This window comes from Saccoglossus kowalevskii, chromosome 9 (assembly GCF_978046115.1).
Source record: "Saccoglossus kowalevskii chromosome 9, keSacKowa6.1, whole genome shotgun sequence".
Taxonomy (NCBI): domain Eukaryota; kingdom Metazoa; phylum Hemichordata; class Enteropneusta; family Harrimaniidae; genus Saccoglossus; species Saccoglossus kowalevskii.
The window spans coordinates 33,474,187-33,495,820 of NC_140649.1; the positions used below are offsets into that span (position 1 = coordinate 33,474,187).

A 21,634-nucleotide genomic window follows, 5' to 3' on the forward strand; every position below is an offset into this window, starting at 1 on the left:
TATGTAAACCTAAGGTAGACGAGAGATTATATCTTATGATGGCCTACCGCCAAGGTCCATTTATTTGGCTTTCAAACAGAATGAGGATAAAGGCGATGGGATATTTAATAAATATAAATGATATATTATTCAGTCACTTCGTCAACCCTGAATTGGCATCACATCATCGTTGCGTTAATTTAAACACTCATATACCCATGCATACAAAGATGTTTTGTCCTAGTTTTCGTGTACAATTGTTTTAGACAAATGATATGGTTAATTATTACATCTCTGGATATTTAGTTTATCACAGAACTGAACAGCAGTATAAATGGTGGCGTAACGATTTCTCAATTCTATAGGTTGGATGCGTGATGTTCTAGGTGACTACAATGCTGCATTTTATATGGCGGCGGCAGTGTTTGGAGCGTCAGCAATTTGTACTTTTCTGATGCCAATTGCGGATAAGTACTTTGAAAACCGAACTGTTAATAAAGCGGATGAAAAACTCTGATTTAGTTCGGTCTGAAGAAGTTATGACATGTGTTACAACAGTTTGATGCCAGAGAATAACATTACATCTTTCGTAGTTTTTAGTTTTTGTTGAACTTGTGGTTAATATTTTCATTCATTGTTAAATTAGTTAACCTCATGCATCGTGTAAATTAATTTATCTTATCATCTGAACAAGATACATCGTTTAAATATGCATACATAACAAACAAACAAACAAATAAATAAATAAATAAATAAATAAATAAATACATACATAGATAAATAAGTTATGAACTATTTTTTTATCATTGTATCTCAAAGACATCGCGAACAATACTTTCAATGGAAACCACTAGCACTAATGCAATTTGACATAAACTGCCAACATGATCGACAAGCTTTTATAGGTACTATAGGTAATTTGACTTTGCAATTTAAATGTTGAATGAAATGATGAAAAAAAAACGACTTATACTGAATGCAATAATTTTGTTATTGAATATGACTCTAATTGTAGCAGAATCACGTGTGAATTCTCGTGAATCAGAAAAAGAGTTGAGAAACCTGAAAAACGTTGGTTGGTGTGGGGCATGGAAACATGCCAATGGTAATTCATATGATGATGTGTATTACATAACTTTAAGCAGAAGGAGCGTGTTTATTGTGTAATGCCAGCTGTGTATTTTAATCAAAGTAATGGATCAGGGCAGTGTCAAATAACATTAGATTTATTATGACCGCAGCATATTGATGAATCGCCGTCCTTGATCTTAGTAGCTGTTTCGTTTGTGTACGTACATACACGTGAATAACGTGACGATATGGGAAGATGTCTTTGAACACAGTCTATACATAAATATGTATGTAAAACATATCAATGCCAAGTGTTGACGTTGATGCTGTAATAAACAAGGTCCATTACTACTTTTTAAAATACCCTTCGTAAACGAGGTGTTGAGATATTCATACAGTTATATAAACATAGTTATCCGCGATCCCTGGTGAAATGGACCGTGTGAAGTTAGACGACCCGAATGAAATTGGCATACAATGGCTATTCGCAGTTTTACTACTCAATCACCCAAACGCCGGTGAAACAAATTTGAAATGAAGTCCCATTGGAAGGGAAAATATATTCCAAACAAATTATCAAAATAATAACTAAAGAGAAATATTTGTAGTAATCGCCACACTGTATTTCAGTGACAATATGCTGGTCGCCCTCTGGTGGTGATAAAGTGTATTGTCTTGTTTTACTTCTGCCTCTCTTTTGGCAGGATCACACTGGAAATTATATTGGCGATCCGCTACGCTAGAATTGCCCTTAAAATCAATTTAGTTGGCGATCCGCTCCTTTAAAATCACTTGTGTGAGTGTGTGTGTGTGTGTTGAATATCTTCGCGCCAAATGTATCTCCGCCAACAAATTTAGAGTTAAATACATTTGACATAGCTCATTCTACTTAGCTTGTTATTTTAAATGTTTGATATCTTTTTTCATCACCTGGTAATGTTTTTTTAAATCCTGGCCCATATATAGTTTCCGTGAATACCTTCGCGCCAAATGTATCTCACCCTTCAATACTAGTAGCTCATTATACTCAGCTTGAATGTGGATACAAAGTTACTATTTTTTATGTCTTTTTTTATTACTGTGAAATTTGACCTCAAAGTTGGAGTAACTTTTCACCAGTAATGGTTTTTCAACTTGATTTTTGTTGACTTGGTCAATTTTGTTCATACTTGGCTGGCAAGCCATGCCGTCACTAATTGGGAAAAGAAATTCCTTGTCCACCGCTGCCATATGGCTACAGCCAAAAAACTAACGTTTGAATATTTTCGCTCGAAACCTTCTACCTGTCTTGTAATAGCAGTGGTCACATTTTTAATGATCGTGCTTTTTATTTTGGCTAAGTTGGGCACCGACAAGAGAACACAGGCGCCGACATTGTTACACTGTATCAACGTTGTCCCAAAGCAACTTTGAACTTTGAATGAACTGTAAATGCTGCGTTCAATCAAAACATCTAGAAAATTCAATCGTACAACGATTAGAAATAATAATTAATAATACGTGCTAATAATAAAGTGAAGTGAATTCTGAAGATTGGATGCTTTTTGCGAACTTCGTATACGGATAATTCTTTACTGATAATATTATACACTCTTTACGTTTACCTAATTTTCGGTTCTGAAACGTTAACTCATTTATTAATTTATTAAGTATTCAAATAAAGCCAGCTTTAACCTTTGAGCAACGTTATTGTCAGTTTCTTTAATCGACTGAGCTGCAACATGTAACATTACAACATCTATACAGGCATACATGTAGTTCATTGAACTCTAACCTTTATTCTATACATAATGCAACATGACCCAAATAATCTGTCAATTTAGGTACAGTTCAATTTAAATACAGCAAACAGCGATCAGTAATTTGTTGATTAATCAAACAATTTAAGGTTGTTTTTTTAAGAATTCGACACAGTGTACGAATGAAATAAACCCGAGAACATAAAATAAACATGAATGATAGGACTCAGGCAACCAGATATCAACGATCTAGACAAACTATCAGTAAACTAGGGGGTTCACCTGCCCTGTGGCGTTTCCTGCCTCCATGATTGCTTAGACCAGGTGATGCTATACTCTGTTGTGATCAAAGTAAGTCAAACTTTGTGCAGTCATGGGCAATCCTGGTAGCCCTGAATCATCAAACAATTATAGTATCGAACCACCAGATGGAGGATATGGATGGTTCATTGCGTTCGCCGGCTTCATAGTGTATGTTCTTATCGGGGGCGGTTTCTTCTCATTTGGTGTGCTGTATGTGTCATTATTAGATGCATTTGGTGCATCCAAAGCAGATACAGGTACGATTTGAAAGTTATTTTTACTACCTCTGATATAATTACTACCCAATGTAATACTGTTACAATTGAGCTTGTCCCTCAATGTATTCATTTACAGAAAATGTTACTTTAAACGGCGGTGGTCGTCGCGCTGTGGTAGTGCGACATTTGTGTTGATAAACATGGATTTTCCCACAATCCAATTCACTATTTTAATAGAAATCACCAGTTAGAGGTTTTACCTGGGTGCGATTTGCATTAATTACTGCCGATGACTCCTTCGATACCTTTCCAATCACCAAAAAAATACGTAATTAAAGCTTGGTAACGTCCCATTTGTACTCGTTGATCTGCACTACAGTCGCCATCTTTGTTTATATAAACCATGCGATAGATATTCCATCGATATCTTAATTTCTAATCATATTTCAATAAAATTTGGTACATTGATGGTATGTGACATTGTGCGCCCCTTATTAGTTTTACCTCACTATCTCTGTATATTAATCACCTGATTTGCATAACAATTAGTCAATATCTCAAGTATTCGGCTTTTGATCAATTTTTTAACATTCACATAATGAAACTTGGTACATATGTGTTCTGGAATAATACACAGACCGAATTAGTTTGGAGTTGAAATATAAGCATGATAATTGCTCAATTTGCAGACGTGATTAGTTTAGCCAATTGTTGATATCTCAAAAAATCAGATTTAAATTTAACTTGCGGTAGAGATGCTCTAGACAGAATAAATTAGACTTAAAACACAGATGTAAAATCAAATGTATTTTCTGTAAGTATTATAAACTTTAATAATGTGGATTACATTGTTTCACGTTGTACATCTCAAATAGCAGACAAATATTAGTTGCCATGTTTCATGTTTGTACGGCTAACTAATTTATATTAGTATGTCTCTAATAATCTCAGCGTACTGAAGTTCTTTCTAAGCTTTCTTTCCCTCATGGAGGGCGGTGTGAATAAATTTCTGGAAAATGAGAAACGAAATACAGAAGTCATGGCATTGTTCAGGAAGGTTAAGCATAAAAAACAGGACACAATTAATCAACCTATAAATGCAAGTCCTATAGAATCATCACCAGTCACAAGTGAATTTAGTTTCTACTGCTACCTTCCTGTCGTTAATATCGGGCAACCTAGCTTTATGAAGTGGATCATACTGGCCGCTTTTGAACTTCCTTGGAGTGAAAATATCCTGACTTGGTGTTGATAGCACACCATGTAACTCAACATATTTGCAGGATGTTTGATAACGTGGAAAGGCAATTCTAAACTTTAGAACCCAGACAGTCTTTTAAAACCCACACTAAATGTCAAGAGACTGTTGTGTGTGACAAAAGTACCCTGCAGCACTGCGTTGTCATGGGATTCACTCGCAATAACTCGCTCGCTTAGATGTTTATGTTACCTCTCATTTTTCAATGTATCGTAACTGGTGGTACAACAAACACAATGATGTTGCTGATTGCTGGGTTTGAAATCGTTCAGACAATTACTATACAATCCACATATTATTGCAACGCTTGCTGATCGAACAAGAAGACAGTATTCCTCATTGCTTTAGACCCTGGCAGGATATGTAAGTGTAGGCTTTGTCATATGGCGATACTCTGACACAGTTCACTGTGGAATAATGTTGAATAAAAACCAAAGGATTATACGACGCTGCGCCTAATACATTCTAACTGTAGTGAAATTATTGACCACTGATAATATGTTAAGTTATTATTAGACTCAAAGTAGATTTTCACTTTTAACAGCATTGGTAGGATCTCTGTCGTGTGGTATGGGGATTATCGGCCATGGTATATCAATGGCTTTATGCGGTCGATTTGGACATCGAAAGATTCTGATTGTGTCTGGGATCTGTTCTTCGATGGGCTACGTAGTATGTTCTTTTACAACATCATTGCAACAAATATATGTTGTGTATGGATTATTTATCAGTAAGTGTTCTTTCTCATTGATCATCTTTATAGTAGATTTACTCACTAGTTTCAATACATTCAGGAGCTTACCATTAATGTAAAACACATTCTTACACATTTCACCTTCAAATCCCAATGCGTCTGCAATCGACTTACATGCAGGTGTGAGGACATGTGTCTGAGGGAGGGGCGTTGATTAGCTAGGCACTTTATATTGTGCTTCTATGGAAAAACTGTTATCATTAAATTATGTTTCCTTGACATTTTAGGTTTTATGTATTGGATTACATCTTTTCCTGCAATATCTATGATTCGTAAATACTTTTCAAAGAAAATGCCAATAGCGGTAGGACTGGCTCTGTCAGGAACTGGTGCAGGGCAATGTATATTTTCCGTCTTGATACAGATTTTCCTTGACAGTTATGGATGGCGGGGAACGCTGATTATGCTTGGGGGAATTTCTTTACATTTCTGCTTAGTAGGGGCGTTATTTAGACCTATAGAACATTATCTCCGATCGCCTGCTCAATACACCGAAATAGCAGAGGACAAACCAGAGAATCAAGAGACCTCTACGGCTCTACATGTATCCAACTCGCATTCAAATACTGATTACTGTGTTCGTCCACTTAGTAACACAGCTCAGCCAACTGAGATAACACCGAAGAAGAAAACCATTAAAGGTTGTTTCATTACTGGTTTGAACAATATTCACACTCTATTCAAGGCAATGTGTGACCTCTCACTTTTCAGGAATATTGTTTTTGTATTGATGACACTATCCGTACTAGGCCATGCATTGGCACACTATATAGTTATTGTTCACATGGTAAATATTACAAAGTTAAACTAAGAATAATTCAAAAAAAGACTAAACTTGATTCATCATAACTCGTTATAAATGGTCTCCCAATCCACTGTACAACTACGAGGGGATTTCTTATTTCCAGTTTACATACATTTATAACCAGAATAATTGATGTCTAAAAGCACACTATGTTATTATATTGGAGATTGTCAAACTTGGTAATCCCAGTAAAAGAAAAAATATTATAAGATATTATTTTATTTTTAATAATGAATTAAATTTGTTGTAACTCATTTCGCTGTCTACTGCATAAACTTCATTGCATTTTAACATACTACAAATTTGTTAGCAGTCGTGTCGTGTAAATATAACAGAATTGGATTTTGTTTTGTTCATTGCATGATCCGTTCACACTCTGAATATAGTGAAAAATAGGCCAGTAGATTCTAATTTTGCATATCATTATCTTACGGTATACGATTTTCTTCTGTAGGTCAAACGTGCCAGGGATTATGGAATCCCCAGTTTCAAAAGTTCGAGTTTACCAGCAATCATGGGTCTCACCCAATTCTTTGGTAGAATATTCTGGGGAGTTGGAGGAAGTCTTCTAAAAGTTAAACCTCATATATTGTACGGCAGTGGCATGATTATTTCTGGGATGGCAACAGTGGTTAGTATCCATAGCAAGACGTATGAAGGTTCGTAGAAAATACATTATTGCATCTTTAGATTCGCATGTACTGAATAAGACATGTAAGCTCACGCATATACATACAGCGAACCTAAATAGGAGAACTAGAAAATGTGTGTACTGTAAATTGTTGTTTTTCCATGATTTACAATATCCACTTATGTTTATATCTCATAGGGCAAATAGCGTTTGCTGTTATATTTGGCATTGGTATGGCGTGTTATATTCCCATGATGCCTGTTGTCTTACATTACTTTTTTCCTCTGAGATACGACTATGCTCTTTCAATTGTGTTCCAGACCCAAGCATTAGCAATGATGATTGGATCTCCGATTGCCGGTAAGTAACAAAACAGTTCTTGTTTTGTGCCAATTATGTAAACCTATGGTAGACAAGAGATTATATCTTATTATGGCCTACCGCCGAGGTCCATTTATTTGGCTTTCAAACAGAATGAGGATAAAGGCGATGGGATATTTAATAAATATAAATGATATATTATTCAGTCACTTCGTCAACCCTGAATTGGCATCACATCATCATTGCGTTAATTCTAAACACTCATATACCCATGCATACAAAGATGTTTTGTCCTATTTTGCGTGTACAATTGTATTGGACAAATGATATGGTTATTTATAACATCTCTGGATATTTAGTTTATCACAGAACTGAACAGCAGTATAAATGGTGGCGTAACGATTTCTCAATTCTATAGGTTGGATGCGTGATGTTCTAGGTGACTACAATGCTGCTTTTTATATGGCGGCGGCAGTGTTTGTAGTGTCAGCAATTTGCACTTTTCTGATGCCAATTGCGGATAAGTACGTTGAAAACCGAACTGTTAATAAAGCGGATGAAAAACTCTCGTCAATGATGCAAAAAGAACAGAATACTGATTTAGTTCGGTCTGACGAAGTTATGATATGTGTTACAACAGTTTGATGCCAGCGAATAACATTACATCTTTCGTAGTGTTCAGTTTTTGTTGAACTTGTGGTTAATATTTTTACTATTTGATATTTAGTTAACCTCATGCATCGTGTGAATTAATTCATCTTATCATCTAAACAAGATACATAGTTTAAATATGCATACATAACAAACAAACAAATAAATAAATAAATAAATAAATAAATAAACAAATAAACAAATTAGTAAATAAATAAATAAATAAGTTATGAACCATTTTTTTTATCATGGAATGCCAAAGACATCGCGAACAATACTTCCAATGGAAACCACTAATGCAATTTGTTAAAGGACATATACTTCCAGCATGATCGACAAGCTTTTATAAGTACTATAGGTAATTTTATTTTGCAATTTAAATGTTGAATGAAATGATGAAAACTATAAAACGACTTATACTGAATGGAATATTTTTTTTATTGAATATGATAATTGTAGCAGAAACACGTGTGAATTCTCGTGAATCAGAAAAAGAGTTGAGAAACCTGAAAAAAATGTTGGCTGGTGTGGGGTATGAAAGCATGCCAATGGTAGTTCATATGACGACGTATAATACATAACTTTAAGCAGAAGGAGCGTGTTTATTGTGTAATGCCAGCTGTGTATTTTAATCAAAGTAATGGATCAGGGCAGTGTCAAATAACATTTGATTTATTATGACCGCAGCATATTGATGAATCGCCGTCCTTGATCTTAGTAGCTGTGTCGTTCGTGTACATACACGTGAATAACGTGACAATATGGGAAGATGTCTTTGAACACAGTCTATACATAAATATGAGTTGACGTTGATGCTGTAATAAACAAGGTCCATTACTACTTCAGCTACTTCTTGTTAAGATACCCTTCGTAAACGAGGTGTTGGAATATTCATACAGTTATATAAACATAGTGATCCGCGATCCCTGGTGAAATGGACCGTGCGAAGTTAGACGACCCGGATGAAATGGGCATACAACGGCTATTCGCAGTTTTTACTACTCAATCACCCAAACGCCGGTGAAACAAATTTGAAATGAAGTCGCATTGGAAAGGAAACTATTGTAAATCGAGACAGGTTTTATTCAACTACAGACGAGACGGGTCGATGAAAATTAAACGAACCCTGACCCCTGGAAATACCTCATTCATAGAGTGCCTTAGTAACAGAGGTCGCCGAGCATACAACTTACTTTGCGACATCGCTACTGGTGCTAGCTGAAAATGGGGTTTCCGATTAAGGTAACCAAGATGGCATCGCAGAGTGCATGATTTTTCCGCGGTGTTTAAAAACAGCATCTCGTTGTCGATTTTTCTGTAATTTCCAGGGTATTTTTTTATTTTTAATTAACCGAGCATTTTACGTTTGTGTATTTTGAAAAGTTTAATTAACGATGACAGCAACAGCAGTGGTGTTTGTCCATTGCATCGCAATGCTATCAGCACGGTGATCGTTACAACGAAACGAAAAATGCTTACTTCAGTGTTAAATGCCTTTGGAGTAAAAAGTGTGTGGAAACATTTTTAGGTTTCGCCCCCCATGCGAAAAAGCTTGAAATTTATGCACCAAGAAAACAAAAGAAATTGTGGCCTTGTTTAAATTAAATCGCGCTATCGTTCCTTCCTCCTACATGATTATAAATAAAATTCAAATTATTTAACCACTGAAAGCTGCAAGGCTAGAAGTTGTTGCGAGATAAGGGTGAAAAAGTTTACTTATCATTTACAAATGTATGTTTTGTTTCATTCCGCTTGAATGCTGGAAGCGTCTACGTCTTGTCTTTTTTTTGTAGTTTGCGAGGCTAGTTAATAACGCTTGAGGTAAGTAAACAGGGCGTCAGGACAGGAAGTCATACACCGCTGCTCCATAACTGAGGCCAGCAACTCATTTGCATATAACAAATACGCGTGCCTCCGTTCCCTCTATTTTAAAATCGTTTTTTGAGTATGTTACAACATTGACAAAGCTCCAAAATTTTAACAATATCTAGCCAAGAATGTCTGGTAAGAAAAAGCAAAAAAAAAAAGAAATTCACCTGCACCTGTACCTTAACTCATTTGCGATTTAAAACCACTCTTGATGTGTTTAATTATACACAGCGATATTAAAGTAGGAACAAAAATGTGTCATATTTTAAAACACTAAGATTCATGGTGTACTTAGTATGCGTATTTACAGCGAGAATATGATTATCCTAATCTGCGACAGGAATTGCACAAATTAGTTAAATCGTGGCCCCTTCCTTGTTTTCAGTTATGGCATATAAGCCAGTCGCTTTTTACACTGGTGATGTGCATGCCATTACCAACAAGTGATCATTTGCCAGTATGTAAATTATACTGTTTAAGTATTTATATAAGTATTTATATACTTGCTGTTCATGAATTGCCAGATCTCAATTTAGTGTCAACAGTCTCATTGTGAGAATATACTTTATTAGTCTCCGTTTCAGGCTCATCCTGGAAGGCGTACTGTTAATTCTTATTTACATTTTTTCTTATTTAAATTTTCCGTCTCTGACATTTTCTCAGAAATTCTGCAGCAGATATCGATGGAACTTTGCAGGTTGATGAACAGGTTTCTGTCAATTATCCTAGGTGGGTCTTTTTCATGATTTTTCATCCAAAACTACCTCTCCCTACTGCACTGAGAGGACAGCTGAGCATGCTCAGAATAAACAATTAGTTTAGATTGTAATGCTAGGGTTTTTAGTGATGTCATGACCTGAATCAGTGACAGATGGGTCGTACCATTACTAATCTCAGTAGAAAATGTAGAGGGGTGTCAGGGCTACATTTTGATGGGAATTATAGTGGTGATACTGAACAAACCCAGATCCTGGTAATAAACAAAGTCTAGACCTGAATTAACAAAGAAGTCAAGTTATTATTAAAGGTACGTCAAGGTTTACTCAGATTTATGAATGCAGTTTCTTGAGCATGTATGAGACATAGTTTGTTGCACTTGTGTACTCTGATATTTTGGACCCGGGTCAATGAAAGTTTTCAGTTATCAGATTAAGGGAAATCACTTTATGATGAGTTGTACCCACATAGAGTACACATTAATTCAATTGTTCGTAGATGTTCCATGTATTATTTTAACATGAGTATTTTATAATTAAATAACGGGGACTATGACATTCATGTCTTGTTTTAAATTAGCGACATTTTGGTTTAGCGATATTACGGATTAGTCAAAGACATGTTTTCTAGTATATTCATCAGAAAACTACACAAACACGATGCCTGCAATTTTATGAATGAAGACAGTGTTTAATATTTCTTTCCAACGTGAACGTGTAATCAGAAATATTGCAGAATATAATTCATAATATATCATGAATTGTATTTCCGCTAATACAGTTGTTACAATGTTACAGATTTTAATAAATAGCTTGGTTGGCTTAAACAATTTATTTTACGTTTAGTGGGTATTTTTCAGGTGAAACAAGTGTTATCAAATGACAGTGAGCTATCAGTATCAAACAATATATAACTAATTCAGTATATAACAAATTTGAAGTACACGCATATTAAAGCGGGAGAGTCGTAACCTGCGCATGCGTCAGATGGCCATAGCGTGTCATTGTTTACAAACAAGAGTCAACCCATGAGCCTTTGCGTTTAGCGTGGGACTCAATTCCCGCGCGTGCGCAGGTGACGACCCTCCCGCTTTAAATACATACCATCGAAACAATTTGCCATAACATAACAGTATTTGCCAAAAATTCCAAAAAATAATTTGTATTTATCGTAATAAATTTAATTTATCCCCTATACAATGTACGTGACTATATGTCGTTTTTTTTCAAATCATTCGAGTTAGTTTTCAAGACAAATCCGATAATAAAACTTGTCAATCAAGAATGACGAAACATTATTTGATAGCGAACCGTGCATGATAACACTAACACGTAACAAAATGAGTCATGCGAAATAGAATGTGTCAGATTTATTTACACATGCACAAATTATTTCAGTTCATTAATTTTATCAAACTCAATTGTTGTAATAATGAAGATGTATTTTTCATATCACCATATTAAGAAGAATTGTCTCCCTTATGTTTTTATTGTAGTTCGCCACAACTGGCATAAGGAAGGCTAAAATCGCAGACACATTAAAAATTGCCCCCGTGATATAAAACAGGGGTACCATAGAGAGGGCACTCAAGAACGCAAACACAATAATCGAGTAAAATGAACGGAGTGTTGAGAAAAAAACACTGTAGTCGAGAAAAATAAACGCACACTCGAGCATAAAAACACTACGGTCGAGAAAAAAACGTGATGAATTGTGGGTAATTTAAAATGGCTGCTTTCAAGTCAAGCCAAGCAAGGATGTCGGGTGAGTAAATATTTCCTCTGCTTATGTTTTATAAATCAAATTATTCTATTGTGGTTTTGAAATTATTGTATTTTACCTTTTATAAACAACATTACAAACTGTTGTGATTCTAGTTTTGATGTTCAGAATCATACTATGCAATGCATATTTCATCACTTTATTAATACACTGGCCCATCACAGCAGAGTTATGATTTGTTTAAAATATTTTTTTTTATATTTCACAGAACCACTTATATTTGACAGTGAAAAGCGATGCCGAACAGCAAGGCAGAAACCAATAGGAATTTTTGATTTTGATGAGCTCTCTAAAGGAGTGTGTGGATTACGTCAAATAAGTGAATGAAGGCCGGATAAGTGCTTAAACTTATAACTGGATCCGGTTTAATATTTTTCATCGAATGCACTGTGCTCCATATCAAATAGGTCACTTTCTGTAATTATATGTATAACACTGCAATAAAGACTTTCTTTTTTCGACATTGTAAATTCTTTCGTTTTTTTGTAAAATAGTATTTATTTAAAGTTATTGTTCATACACACACGAGTTGTTGAACACACTATACAGTTTGTAATTTCATTCAGCTTCTTTCAGTCATAATTCAAGTCAAATAAAAGGCAAAAATATATATAGAGAATATAGCAATTTTTTTCTGTAATATTCTTGTGTAATCGGGAATTATGAAAAATATTTATGGGAGCATAGGGAAAACACTTTATGAGTTATTAATATAAATTTTTGAATTATCTTGTCAAAATCATTTTTTCAGAGTTTTTTGTACCAAAAAACGAAAGAATTTCACAATGTCAAAAACATTTCTTTATTGTAGTGTTGTATACGTGCCTGGAGACATTGAAATAATTCTTGGGGCATATATAAGAGACTGTAAATACAAAAATGAAATGTTTTTATTTGTTTATTTTTGTAATAATATTACAATACTGTAAGTAAGTTTTGATAAGAAATAATTAAAATTGTTCCAAACTAACTTTCTGAGCATGTGAATGTTTTTCACAAGGTATGCAATTGAAGGCATACAAATGTAATAGAATAATCAAAGAAAGCTTAGAAAGAACTTCTGTGTGATGAAGGTGTTGGAGGCATGAAGTACAAACAAGAAATACTCTATTTATTCTACAATTAGAAGTACATCTTTAATACACATAAAGCAAAAATCATTGAAATAAGTCTTATTTTGACCATAAACATTTCTAATAGAGCAAATACAGTATTTAAAAACATAATGGGTCAATTATAAACAGGGTTCTTCCCAGGGCATTATAGAGTAGGGGTTCCCAACTGTTAAATTTTTGATAAACAATAGAACCAATTTAGCATAACAATGAATACAATATTCATAAACATAGCTTTTGTAATATGTAAACTGACCGATACTGTATGTAATTTTTCTGGGGAGAACACTGATAAATATTTAATGAAATATATGATGACTTGATATTTTGGTCATATACCGTCAGACAACAAAATTATAGAACCAGTTGCATGTCCCTGTTGCATTTGCAACAGTACTACAATTTATGCTTATTATTGAGGTAAAATGACCATATAGTCATGTGATAAATTAGTTATATCACATTGTGTGATGCACTGGTTGCAGTACATTTGTTATGCATATTAAGGACACGTGTAACTATGTAGATAATTAATATACATGGATTTCAACCCTGAAGTAATCAGATCTGTGGATCATGCAAAAGAACCAAGTTACATTAAAATCTGTTTAATAGTACAATGTATATGAAAAACAAGGGAAAATGCTTAATATTGTGTAATTAATTTGCACAGGATTCCAACCAAAAACTAATCATGTGTGAGCAGTATCCCAAGATCATCTATTTACTACGTTTCATTAAAATCTGGTAATTGGTTCTTGAAATATTATTGGAACACATACACATGCACACAGACGCCCTAACCGCAAAGACTCCCAGTCAAAAACATTGAATGACCATGCTTAGGTACTAGTTTGATGGGGTCAGACTTTCGGCTTGTTGTGTAATCACAAAGATAAGTTTTTAATGACTTACTGTCATGTACAACCAAATGTGAATTATACCTTGATTTCAACCCAAACTTTTTGCCGCACATGTTGCATGAAAATGTATCACCATGCAAACTTTGGTGTTGTTTCAAGCTTGCCCTGGAACTACAGGTCTTACTACATATTTCGCATTAATATTTATGTCCAGCATGTTTCTCTTGGTGGGCTTATCAGAATTCACCTCCAATGGTTTACCCATAGTATAAATATCTGTACTGATGACAAATATGTCCTCTGATACACTGTGTGCTGGTACTTCTGCAGTTTCAGTAATTAAAGTTAATATATCCATAGCTACAATAGATAAATATATAAAAAAAGTTTATTTTATTTTTAGTTCATTAATTTATTAATATTTATTTTGACACAATATTTATTAAAATTGTAATGTTGTTTATAAAGGTCAAATACAGTAATTTCAAAACCACAATCAAAATAGAAAATTTTGAGTAAATATAGAAATATAACATATTAAACCAAAATAGAAAATCTATGGAAACTTGCATTGTACACAATTCAAACGCCATGCATTGCATAGTATGATTCTGAACATCGAAACTAGAATCACAACAGTTTTGATATTACTATTCAGAGTGTTACAAAATTTCCTGAATACAAGCTTGACATAGTGGGGGGTACTTTGGTAATGATATTTACTTGCATAATTTGATTTATAAAACATAAGCAGAGGAAATAGTTACTCACACGACATCCTTACTTGACTTGACTTGAAAGCAGCCATTTTTAATTACCCACAATTCATCACGTTTTTTTCTCGACCGTAGTGTTTTTATGCTCGAGTGTGCATTTATTTTCTCGACTGTAGTGTTTTTTTTCTCGATGCTCCGTTCATTTTACTCGATTATTGTGTTTGCGTTCTTGAGTGCCCTCTCTATGGTACCCCTGTAAAAGACAGCATCATAATCATCAAGCACATCACGCATCCAACCTAGGAAAAATAATATAAAAATATTCCAGTTTGTTAAATGTTGGATTGGATCTACATTTGGCTAGTGAATATACGAGTGTAATAAGACGAATCTAATATACCTGCAAGAAGTGGTCCAACCATCATTGCAAAAGCTTGTATTTGCATCAGCAATGACAAAGTAAAGTCATACTGTTTTGAAAAAAAATAATGTAACATCACAGGGACCATAGGAACGTAGCACGCCATACCACTACCAAATATACTCGCGAATGCTATTTGCCCTAAAAGAAATTGGGGGAATAAGCTGAATAAAGTTACAGTGAGTTGCGTACTAGAGTTGTATTAAGTGCTGTTTTATATAAATAGCTGGTTTAGATACATTACAGCAAAGAATAATAGTATGCCATGACCTTTACAGTACATAAGATGTATTTTTAATTTTACAGTTTATCTTGACCTGGTTTGGGGATAATGTAGTCCAATTGAATAACAAATAATTACATTATAATTGCCTTATTTTGTTCTGCGCTCAAAAACATTTAATCAGAACATTACTCTCAAGACGTCGCGTTTGCTCTGGAACATATGAATTCATTTTATTAGTTTATAAATAATTCATTGTAGTTGACGTCTTGAATTGAACAAATTTCATTGAGATTTAAGAGAACAGCAATTGAGCTTGTAGTTTGTAAAAAGGAGAAATTGGTAATTTTTAAAATAATAAAAATTACGTAATATAATTCAGAATTAAGTAGCATTAAGTAGTTTTTGAAAAACAGTTTACGTAGATTGCGAAGTGGTGTTGAATGGATGACATATATATAACTAGCTCATCTTGGTCATCTTTGATGAAAGCAGAACTGAACACACGCAACCATGTTGAACAAACACCATTAAAAAACACATCAATCTATTTCACCACTACACATGCAATCATTGATTGGAAATCGATTTAATGTATACATATATAATTACAATTTATCTTAACATTAATTTAATTCATATAACCTACTCACCTTCATGCGTTCTTAAGTGGACACTGATAATTGATATAATACCACAAATTGACATACCAATACCATACAATATATAAGGTTTAACCTTGAAGAAATGTCCTCCAACTCCAAAAACTATTCTGCCAACTATCTGGTTATACCCATTACTGCAGTTATACTGGCACTTTTAAAGCTAGGAATTCCAATATCCCTGGCACGGTTTACCTGCACAGATATAAATAAATTCAGTTATGAGATAGTTAGATTTACTTTTAAATTTATAGAATTCAGCATAACAAGTATATATAACAAGTGTCCAGTTTGCAAAATTATTTTAATTTTTTGGCGTCTTAGTAAAACACAAACAGTTGCTATTGAAAAAAAATATCAGATACTGATACACAGCATGTTAAATTACAGTTTCCGCCTGATACCATGACATCGATCAATAAACCGAATTCAGTGCCTGATATAGTCATGGATTTCATTTAGTAATTCGTTAGATGTCTTCTTTTCAAAACGTTTTCATCTCGGTCTTTTTAAAAATGTACAGTACAATACAATACAACGATTGTAACATTATAGAGTGTCTATGAGCCTAATGAGTATTCGCACATATTTACCATGTGAACTATAACAGCATTTTGTGATAATGCATGACCAAATGTAGACAACGCCATTATCAGATACACTGTATTTTTGAAAAGCGATATGTCACACATCAACTTAAACACTGTCTGATACTTTTCCAATCCAGTGAAGCAGCAAGTTTGCTTACTAGTCTCTCTTGACGCCACTGCATGATGTGTCACGTTGTCCACTGTCGTATTGAGTTCAGCATCGGTACAAATTCCATCTGATATTTCGACACGCGTTTTTCTGAATCCGTGATAATAATCTATAGGTCTAAACAGTGCTCCAACTAAACAGAAATGTAAAGAAATTCCCCCTAGGATTATCATCGACCCTCGCCAACCATAGTTGTCGAGAAGGACCTGTGTTAGAACAGGGAATATACACTGTCCTGCCCCAAATCCTGACATAGCTATTCCAACTGCTATTTGCATTTTTTCGCAGAAGTATTTATCAATCATAGCAATTGCAGGAAATGCTGCTATCCAATATACGGAGCCTATAATAAGAAAGATTTATATGATTAATTAGGTGCGTGTGTCAGTGTGACCACAGTTTCAGAGGCCATTCTGTGAATTTGATTAAGTAATGACAGTATATGTATGTGAAGTATTTTATATTATAATACTTACTTATAAATACTCCATACACAAAATATATTTGTCCTAGAGAAGTCGTAAATGAACAGGCTACAAAACCTATTGAAGAGCATATCCCAGTAACCATAAGTACACTCCGATGACCAAATCGATTACATAAAGCCACTGACGCAGCCGGGCTGATTATCCCCATGGAACTTGATATGGTCCAGACCAACGCTGTGAAAGAAATGCTTCTGCACAAAATGCTATAGTGTATATGCGTGGGGTTAATGGACAAAAACAGTGCAATGAATAATTGATTGCTGTTGACACACGTTGGTTCGGTTGCATTGCGTACTAACAGGTCATTGTCACATGTGAATCGCATACCACATTCATTTCATACTGTGTAATTCGTACTACGGTACAGCAATATACTGCAATTATCAGGCGACTGTTCAATGAAAAACACGTTATTATTACCTTGGAAAAAGGTCAGATACATTTTTGAAGAATATTGTTATCCAGATTGGATTATCTGTGTGTGTTAGTGCAAGCGTGTGTGTATGTGTGCATGCGTTACAACTTGTATGATGTCGTTTCTACTTTGTTACATTTTATTATTTTATTCGCATTAGCGAACTAAGATAGATTCAAAGAATTATAATCGTTTTATGTAGATACTACCTGTTTCTGCTTTGGAAGCATTGAACGTCTCTAATAATGCCACATAAAGCACGCCAGACGAATAAACGAAGCCTCCAAAAATAACACTATTCAGAAAAGCAGCGAACACAATAACCCATCCATAACCTCCATCTGGCACGATCGGGTTGTTAACTGAGTTTGACATTGAACCAAGGATACTAGAAGAACATGTAACACCACATAATACGTATTGAAATGGCTTGCTTGTGTATATATTTCGGAGGACGCATTCTCATAAATATATACACAGTGTATTTATAGGTTACAAATAGCAAATGATGGTATGCAATTATTTTCCTACAATGCAAATTTTCAGGAATTATAAAAATGCTACTACGCCCGAGCTTTACAGTACATTGATATGCAGAGTGACGCAGCAGTCATCAACATGAATGCCGATGCCCATGTTGCATTTCAGTTACCTCCATTACTGCGCAGTACTTTACTGTACTGTAATCTACCACATCATTCATAGTCTCATCACTCAAAGTAATGGAGTATACATATATACATTGAGGAATCCTACCCCATTTAAAACATTGCCACATTTAAAAAAAACAAGAAACAATTTCTTGGACGGATGAAAGTGAATTGCACGCTCTGCCACAAATTGATAGTCGGCACAAATATACTTTGATTTTGATGTAGAAATATCTAAGGATTGGAAATGCGTGCTCAATGAAGAATGCGTTGTGTTCAATATTCTCGAACTCTATTACATCAATAAGACTGTTCATTTCAAAGTCAAAAATGTCAATAATGCATTTTCAATGTTTCTAAAACCTAAATAACCTAACAATAACCTAAAACTGTTGCGTAATCGAGAAAAATAAATAATAAAAAAACACGAATACGCATGTGTAGTGATTGTTATTGTACGTACCAAAACAAAAGGTGCACATGCGTATTAGAGAACTACATTGTCTCATCGAACAACAACTAAAATGTGTGCTACATTAGGTGTTTATAGTTCATGTTAATTCATAATACCATATATTCCTAAACATAAACAATATTGAAAATTGCATGATCTCATCCATATTTTATCTTTAATGTCTTGCACACATGTCACATGCATGTGGCACAAACAAAATGAAATAATTCTAAACGCGTATTAAATTAAAATTGCTGTGGGCTCTAGTCAATTGCCAGAGTTTTGATGTAAGGAACAATTACGTTTGTAATTCGCTGTGTCAATGACTACAATTGAGCGTCATTAGTATCGAACAATCGGTCCCCAATGAAGCAACGATACTGTGAATAAGCAATGCTGAGTTTGATTTGTGACATTTTCGATCTGACTAGACAATGTTTCTTTGTGTATTTGACCTAATTGTACAAGCTGCTTATTTATTTAGACCAACCGGACGCTAGTACGTCGATAGTCAACTGTAATCTAAACCAATCATTACTTGCCATGTTTCAGTCACGATAACTTATATATGACTCAAAACTATAAAATGAACCATGTAATGATATGTCGGGGTCTACCATAAGTCTTCTTGTTGTCATATGCAAGCAACGCTCTGTCTGCACTACTTGATGATTGTCTTTGTAACGAGGCCGTGTCACCTGAAAGTCTACAAAAAGCTTCCTACACGATTTCCCCTTGCAGCTAGACGAACTTAATGAATTAGTTAGATTAGATTAGTTCTTAGTGTTAAATTGTATTTATTCATCTTTTTTGACTTTTTATGGTATATTAAAATCTATTTTGTTCATACTTCCCGTGGTTGTTCGTTCTACACAAAGTATTATCTTTCACTACTTTAAAATCTCTTCGTGTCATCACGTGAGTGGAAGCTCTCTTATCTGTAAAAAAAACAGCTTCCTGCGAATGATTAAATCAGCTTATTTGGCAACGCGAAAAGTTCTAACGACAATTGGGATATCCTGTGTAAGTTTAGTTTCGTTTGAAAATCTTCCCAAATAAGCGTATGTATTTGAATATGTAATCATATATACCTGTTAACGATTGTGACAGTGGTGAGATATTGTTGACAACTAATCAATATCTATAAACAAAAAGCAAACTTCTGAAAAATATTTTATACTTTGTGTATGACCAGCCCATATTGTATAATATCAACGCCATTGTTATTGCTATTAATGGTAATGTTCTATAATACGTGCTGCTTGCTCCGAATCACTCTTCTCTTGTACTATCTCTTTTTAAATGCTTATAATTAGACCAAAGAATGATGGCGATCTAATTTAAAATTTTGAAAACAAATACCTTGAAACATTTTCAATTACAGGTACATCCTGATACTTTTGCAACACGTAAAGCTCACATGTTTTCAATAGAGCGACCTAGTACGTAAGAAACAACCTTTATAATTTGTACCGTCTGAAGTTTCAAAAAAAATCTTGAGTTCAAACAGAAGCGTATAAACATTAAGACGTGTTCAACACATTTTTACAATACATTTTCCTGCCAGCCACGAAAATCTGACGTTTGCAACAACTAGCAAGTAATTATCTTGACAAACGGGGGGGGGGGGCAATGCCGACTATGCCGCCAAATTGGTTGCGAACATAATTGATTCACGCTATGCAACATTTTATCACCCGGGAGACGAAGGCAAAATTACAACAAAACAAGACCCAACCTATGTGTCTCGTGAATCTTATTTTTTCTACAATGTCATAATTGAAATTCAACAGGACTATTCATTATGCTTTAGCTGAAATAAGTTTAACTATTAGCACGCTGATTTAGAATTTTCCGTAAATGTGCAGTAAGTAATATTCATCGTCAAATCTGTTGTGTATTCCTCTAAACCTTGCTGAGCAAACTCAAATTGCTGTGCTGAAATCACGTAAAGATAGGACAGATTCTGCATTTTCCGATGCCAACCAGTCAAGCGCGAATATAACTAATGAACAAGGGATAACAAGGAATGGCCAAGTGCACCATGGTATTCTTAAACAAATTTTGTAAGTATACATGGATCAAAACAAACAAATGTTTCGATATTACTCTGAATAACCAGGTGTTTTTACCAAAAGGGAAATTCCACTATTAGCAAAGACAATGATTGTAATTTAGGTTTGGCAAATTTGACACGTGACTTAAATTGCTTGGTGTCGCCGCACTTCATTATACAATGCAATGGTTGGGCAGTAAACTAAAAGCTACGGATGGTTTTAATGATTTATACGAGACCAAAAGCTGTGATGCTATTTTTAGCTTTTCCAACATTTTAGCAAGTGCAGCAGCCTGGGCAACCTTGAGAGACGTTAATAATTACGTAAATATTCATTTTATACTGGCCACTCCTTACGAGAGTCAAGAATGTGGTAAAAATTATTAAAGCCTATCATGTTAAGACTAATTAAATATTTGCCTTCAAATTTCCTTATAGAACTTGAAGGTAACTAAGACATTAAGAGGTGTTAAAGAAACCGAACGAAAATATACGCTACGAAACGTGAAATATTGCAAATTATATAATATAAGGTTATTACGAGAATACCTAAAAGTATGCACGAAGACAGTACAGCTGGAGTATCGACCGACTAACCGTGTAATAGTGTATGAGCTCCTGTAGGTAAAACGTTGTCCCATGTTCAATTCTTAATAACAGATTTGATATCGTCGTTGGTTATCAAAACAAGGCAAAACAAAAAACAATCTTACT

General features: G+C 34.4%; 3 protein-coding genes, 1 long non-coding RNA gene and 1 pseudogene across 6 annotated transcripts in view; 3 read left to right on the forward strand and 2 right to left on the reverse strand.

The window, feature by feature from the left end:
• LOC144351277 (monocarboxylate transporter 8-like) overlaps positions 1-945 on the forward strand; it is a 1,139-nt gene extending 194 nt beyond the window's left edge. Inside the window, exon 2 of the mRNA XM_078008984.2 lies at positions 345-945. Within this exon, the coding sequence (XP_077865110.2) occupies positions 345-496 (152 nt within the window). The 3' untranslated portion in view covers positions 497-945. The remainder of the gene's footprint in view (positions 1-344) is intronic.
• A 2,143-nt stretch (positions 946-3,088) lies between these two features.
• On the forward strand, positions 3,089-8,323 carry LOC102808958 (monocarboxylate transporter 4-like). 2 transcript variants are annotated; one of them, XM_085503431.1, is made up of 6 exons: positions 3,089-3,349; positions 5,113-5,298; positions 5,550-6,109; positions 6,582-6,786; positions 6,957-7,118; positions 7,498-8,323. In XM_085503431.1, exons 1-6 carry the CDS (start codon positions 3,163-3,165, stop codon positions 7,722-7,724), a joined length of 1,527 nt encoding a protein of 508 aa, XP_085359557.1. In that variant the 5' UTR covers positions 3,089-3,162; the 3' UTR covers positions 7,725-8,323. The 2 variants fall into 2 exon arrangements, with proteins under 2 accessions (XP_085359557.1, XP_085359558.1); XM_085503432.1 differs by lacking the exon at positions 3,089-3,349 and adding an exon at positions 4,867-4,931.
• A 3,468-nt stretch (positions 8,324-11,791) lies between these two features.
• Positions 11,792-13,064, forward strand: LOC144351283 (uncharacterized). Its single transcript, XR_013420403.2, has 2 exons — positions 11,792-12,080; positions 12,307-13,064. It is a non-coding gene; the product is annotated as an uncharacterized LOC144351283 (long non-coding RNA).
• A 1,126-nt stretch (positions 13,065-14,190) lies between these two features.
• Positions 14,191-16,836, reverse strand: LOC146739172 (uncharacterized). The gene is made up of 5 exons (XM_085503833.1): positions 16,692-16,836; positions 16,090-16,293; positions 15,193-15,354; positions 14,848-15,091; positions 14,191-14,436 (listed from the first exon to the last, which is right to left on the reverse strand). Exons 2-4 carry the CDS (start codon positions 16,142-16,144, stop codon positions 14,997-14,999), a joined length of 312 nt encoding a protein of 103 aa, XP_085359959.1. The 5' UTR covers positions 16,145-16,293; positions 16,692-16,836; the 3' UTR covers positions 14,191-14,436; positions 14,848-14,996.
• On the reverse strand, positions 16,170-18,396 carry LOC144351276 (monocarboxylate transporter 12-like; annotated as a pseudogene). The gene is made up of 6 exons (XR_014930679.1): positions 18,341-18,396; positions 17,947-18,148; positions 17,334-17,682; positions 16,692-17,200; positions 16,213-16,293; positions 16,170-16,174 (listed from the first exon to the last, which is right to left on the reverse strand). The product of XR_014930679.1 is annotated as a monocarboxylate transporter 12-like (transcript).
• Positions 18,397-21,634: the final 3,238 nt, after the last annotated feature.

Bases quoted from the DNA above. Each gene is read 5' to 3' on its own strand.
- LOC146739172 (XM_085503833.1), bottom strand. From the start codon at position 16,144: ATGTCAATTTGTGGTATTATATCAATTATCAGTGTCCACTTAAGAACG. The intron at 15,355-16,089 runs GTGAGTAGGTTA...AATTTCTTTTAG, and splicing joins CCACTTAAGAACGCATGAAG to GGCAAATAGCATTCGCGAGT. The intron at 15,092-15,192 runs GTATATTAGATT...TATTTTTCCTAG, and splicing joins GGTTGGACCACTTCTTGCAG to GTTGGATGCGTGATGTGCTT.
- LOC102808958 (XM_085503431.1), top strand. From the start codon at position 3,163: ATGGGCAATCCTGGTAGCCCTGAATCATCAAACAATTATAGTATCGAA. The intron at 6,787-6,956 runs GTTCGTAGAAAA...TATATCTCATAG, and splicing joins CCATAGCAAGACGTATGAAG to GGCAAATAGCGTTTGCTGTT. The intron at 7,119-7,497 runs GTAAGTAACAAA...TCAATTCTATAG, and splicing joins GATTGGATCTCCGATTGCCG to GTTGGATGCGTGATGTTCTA.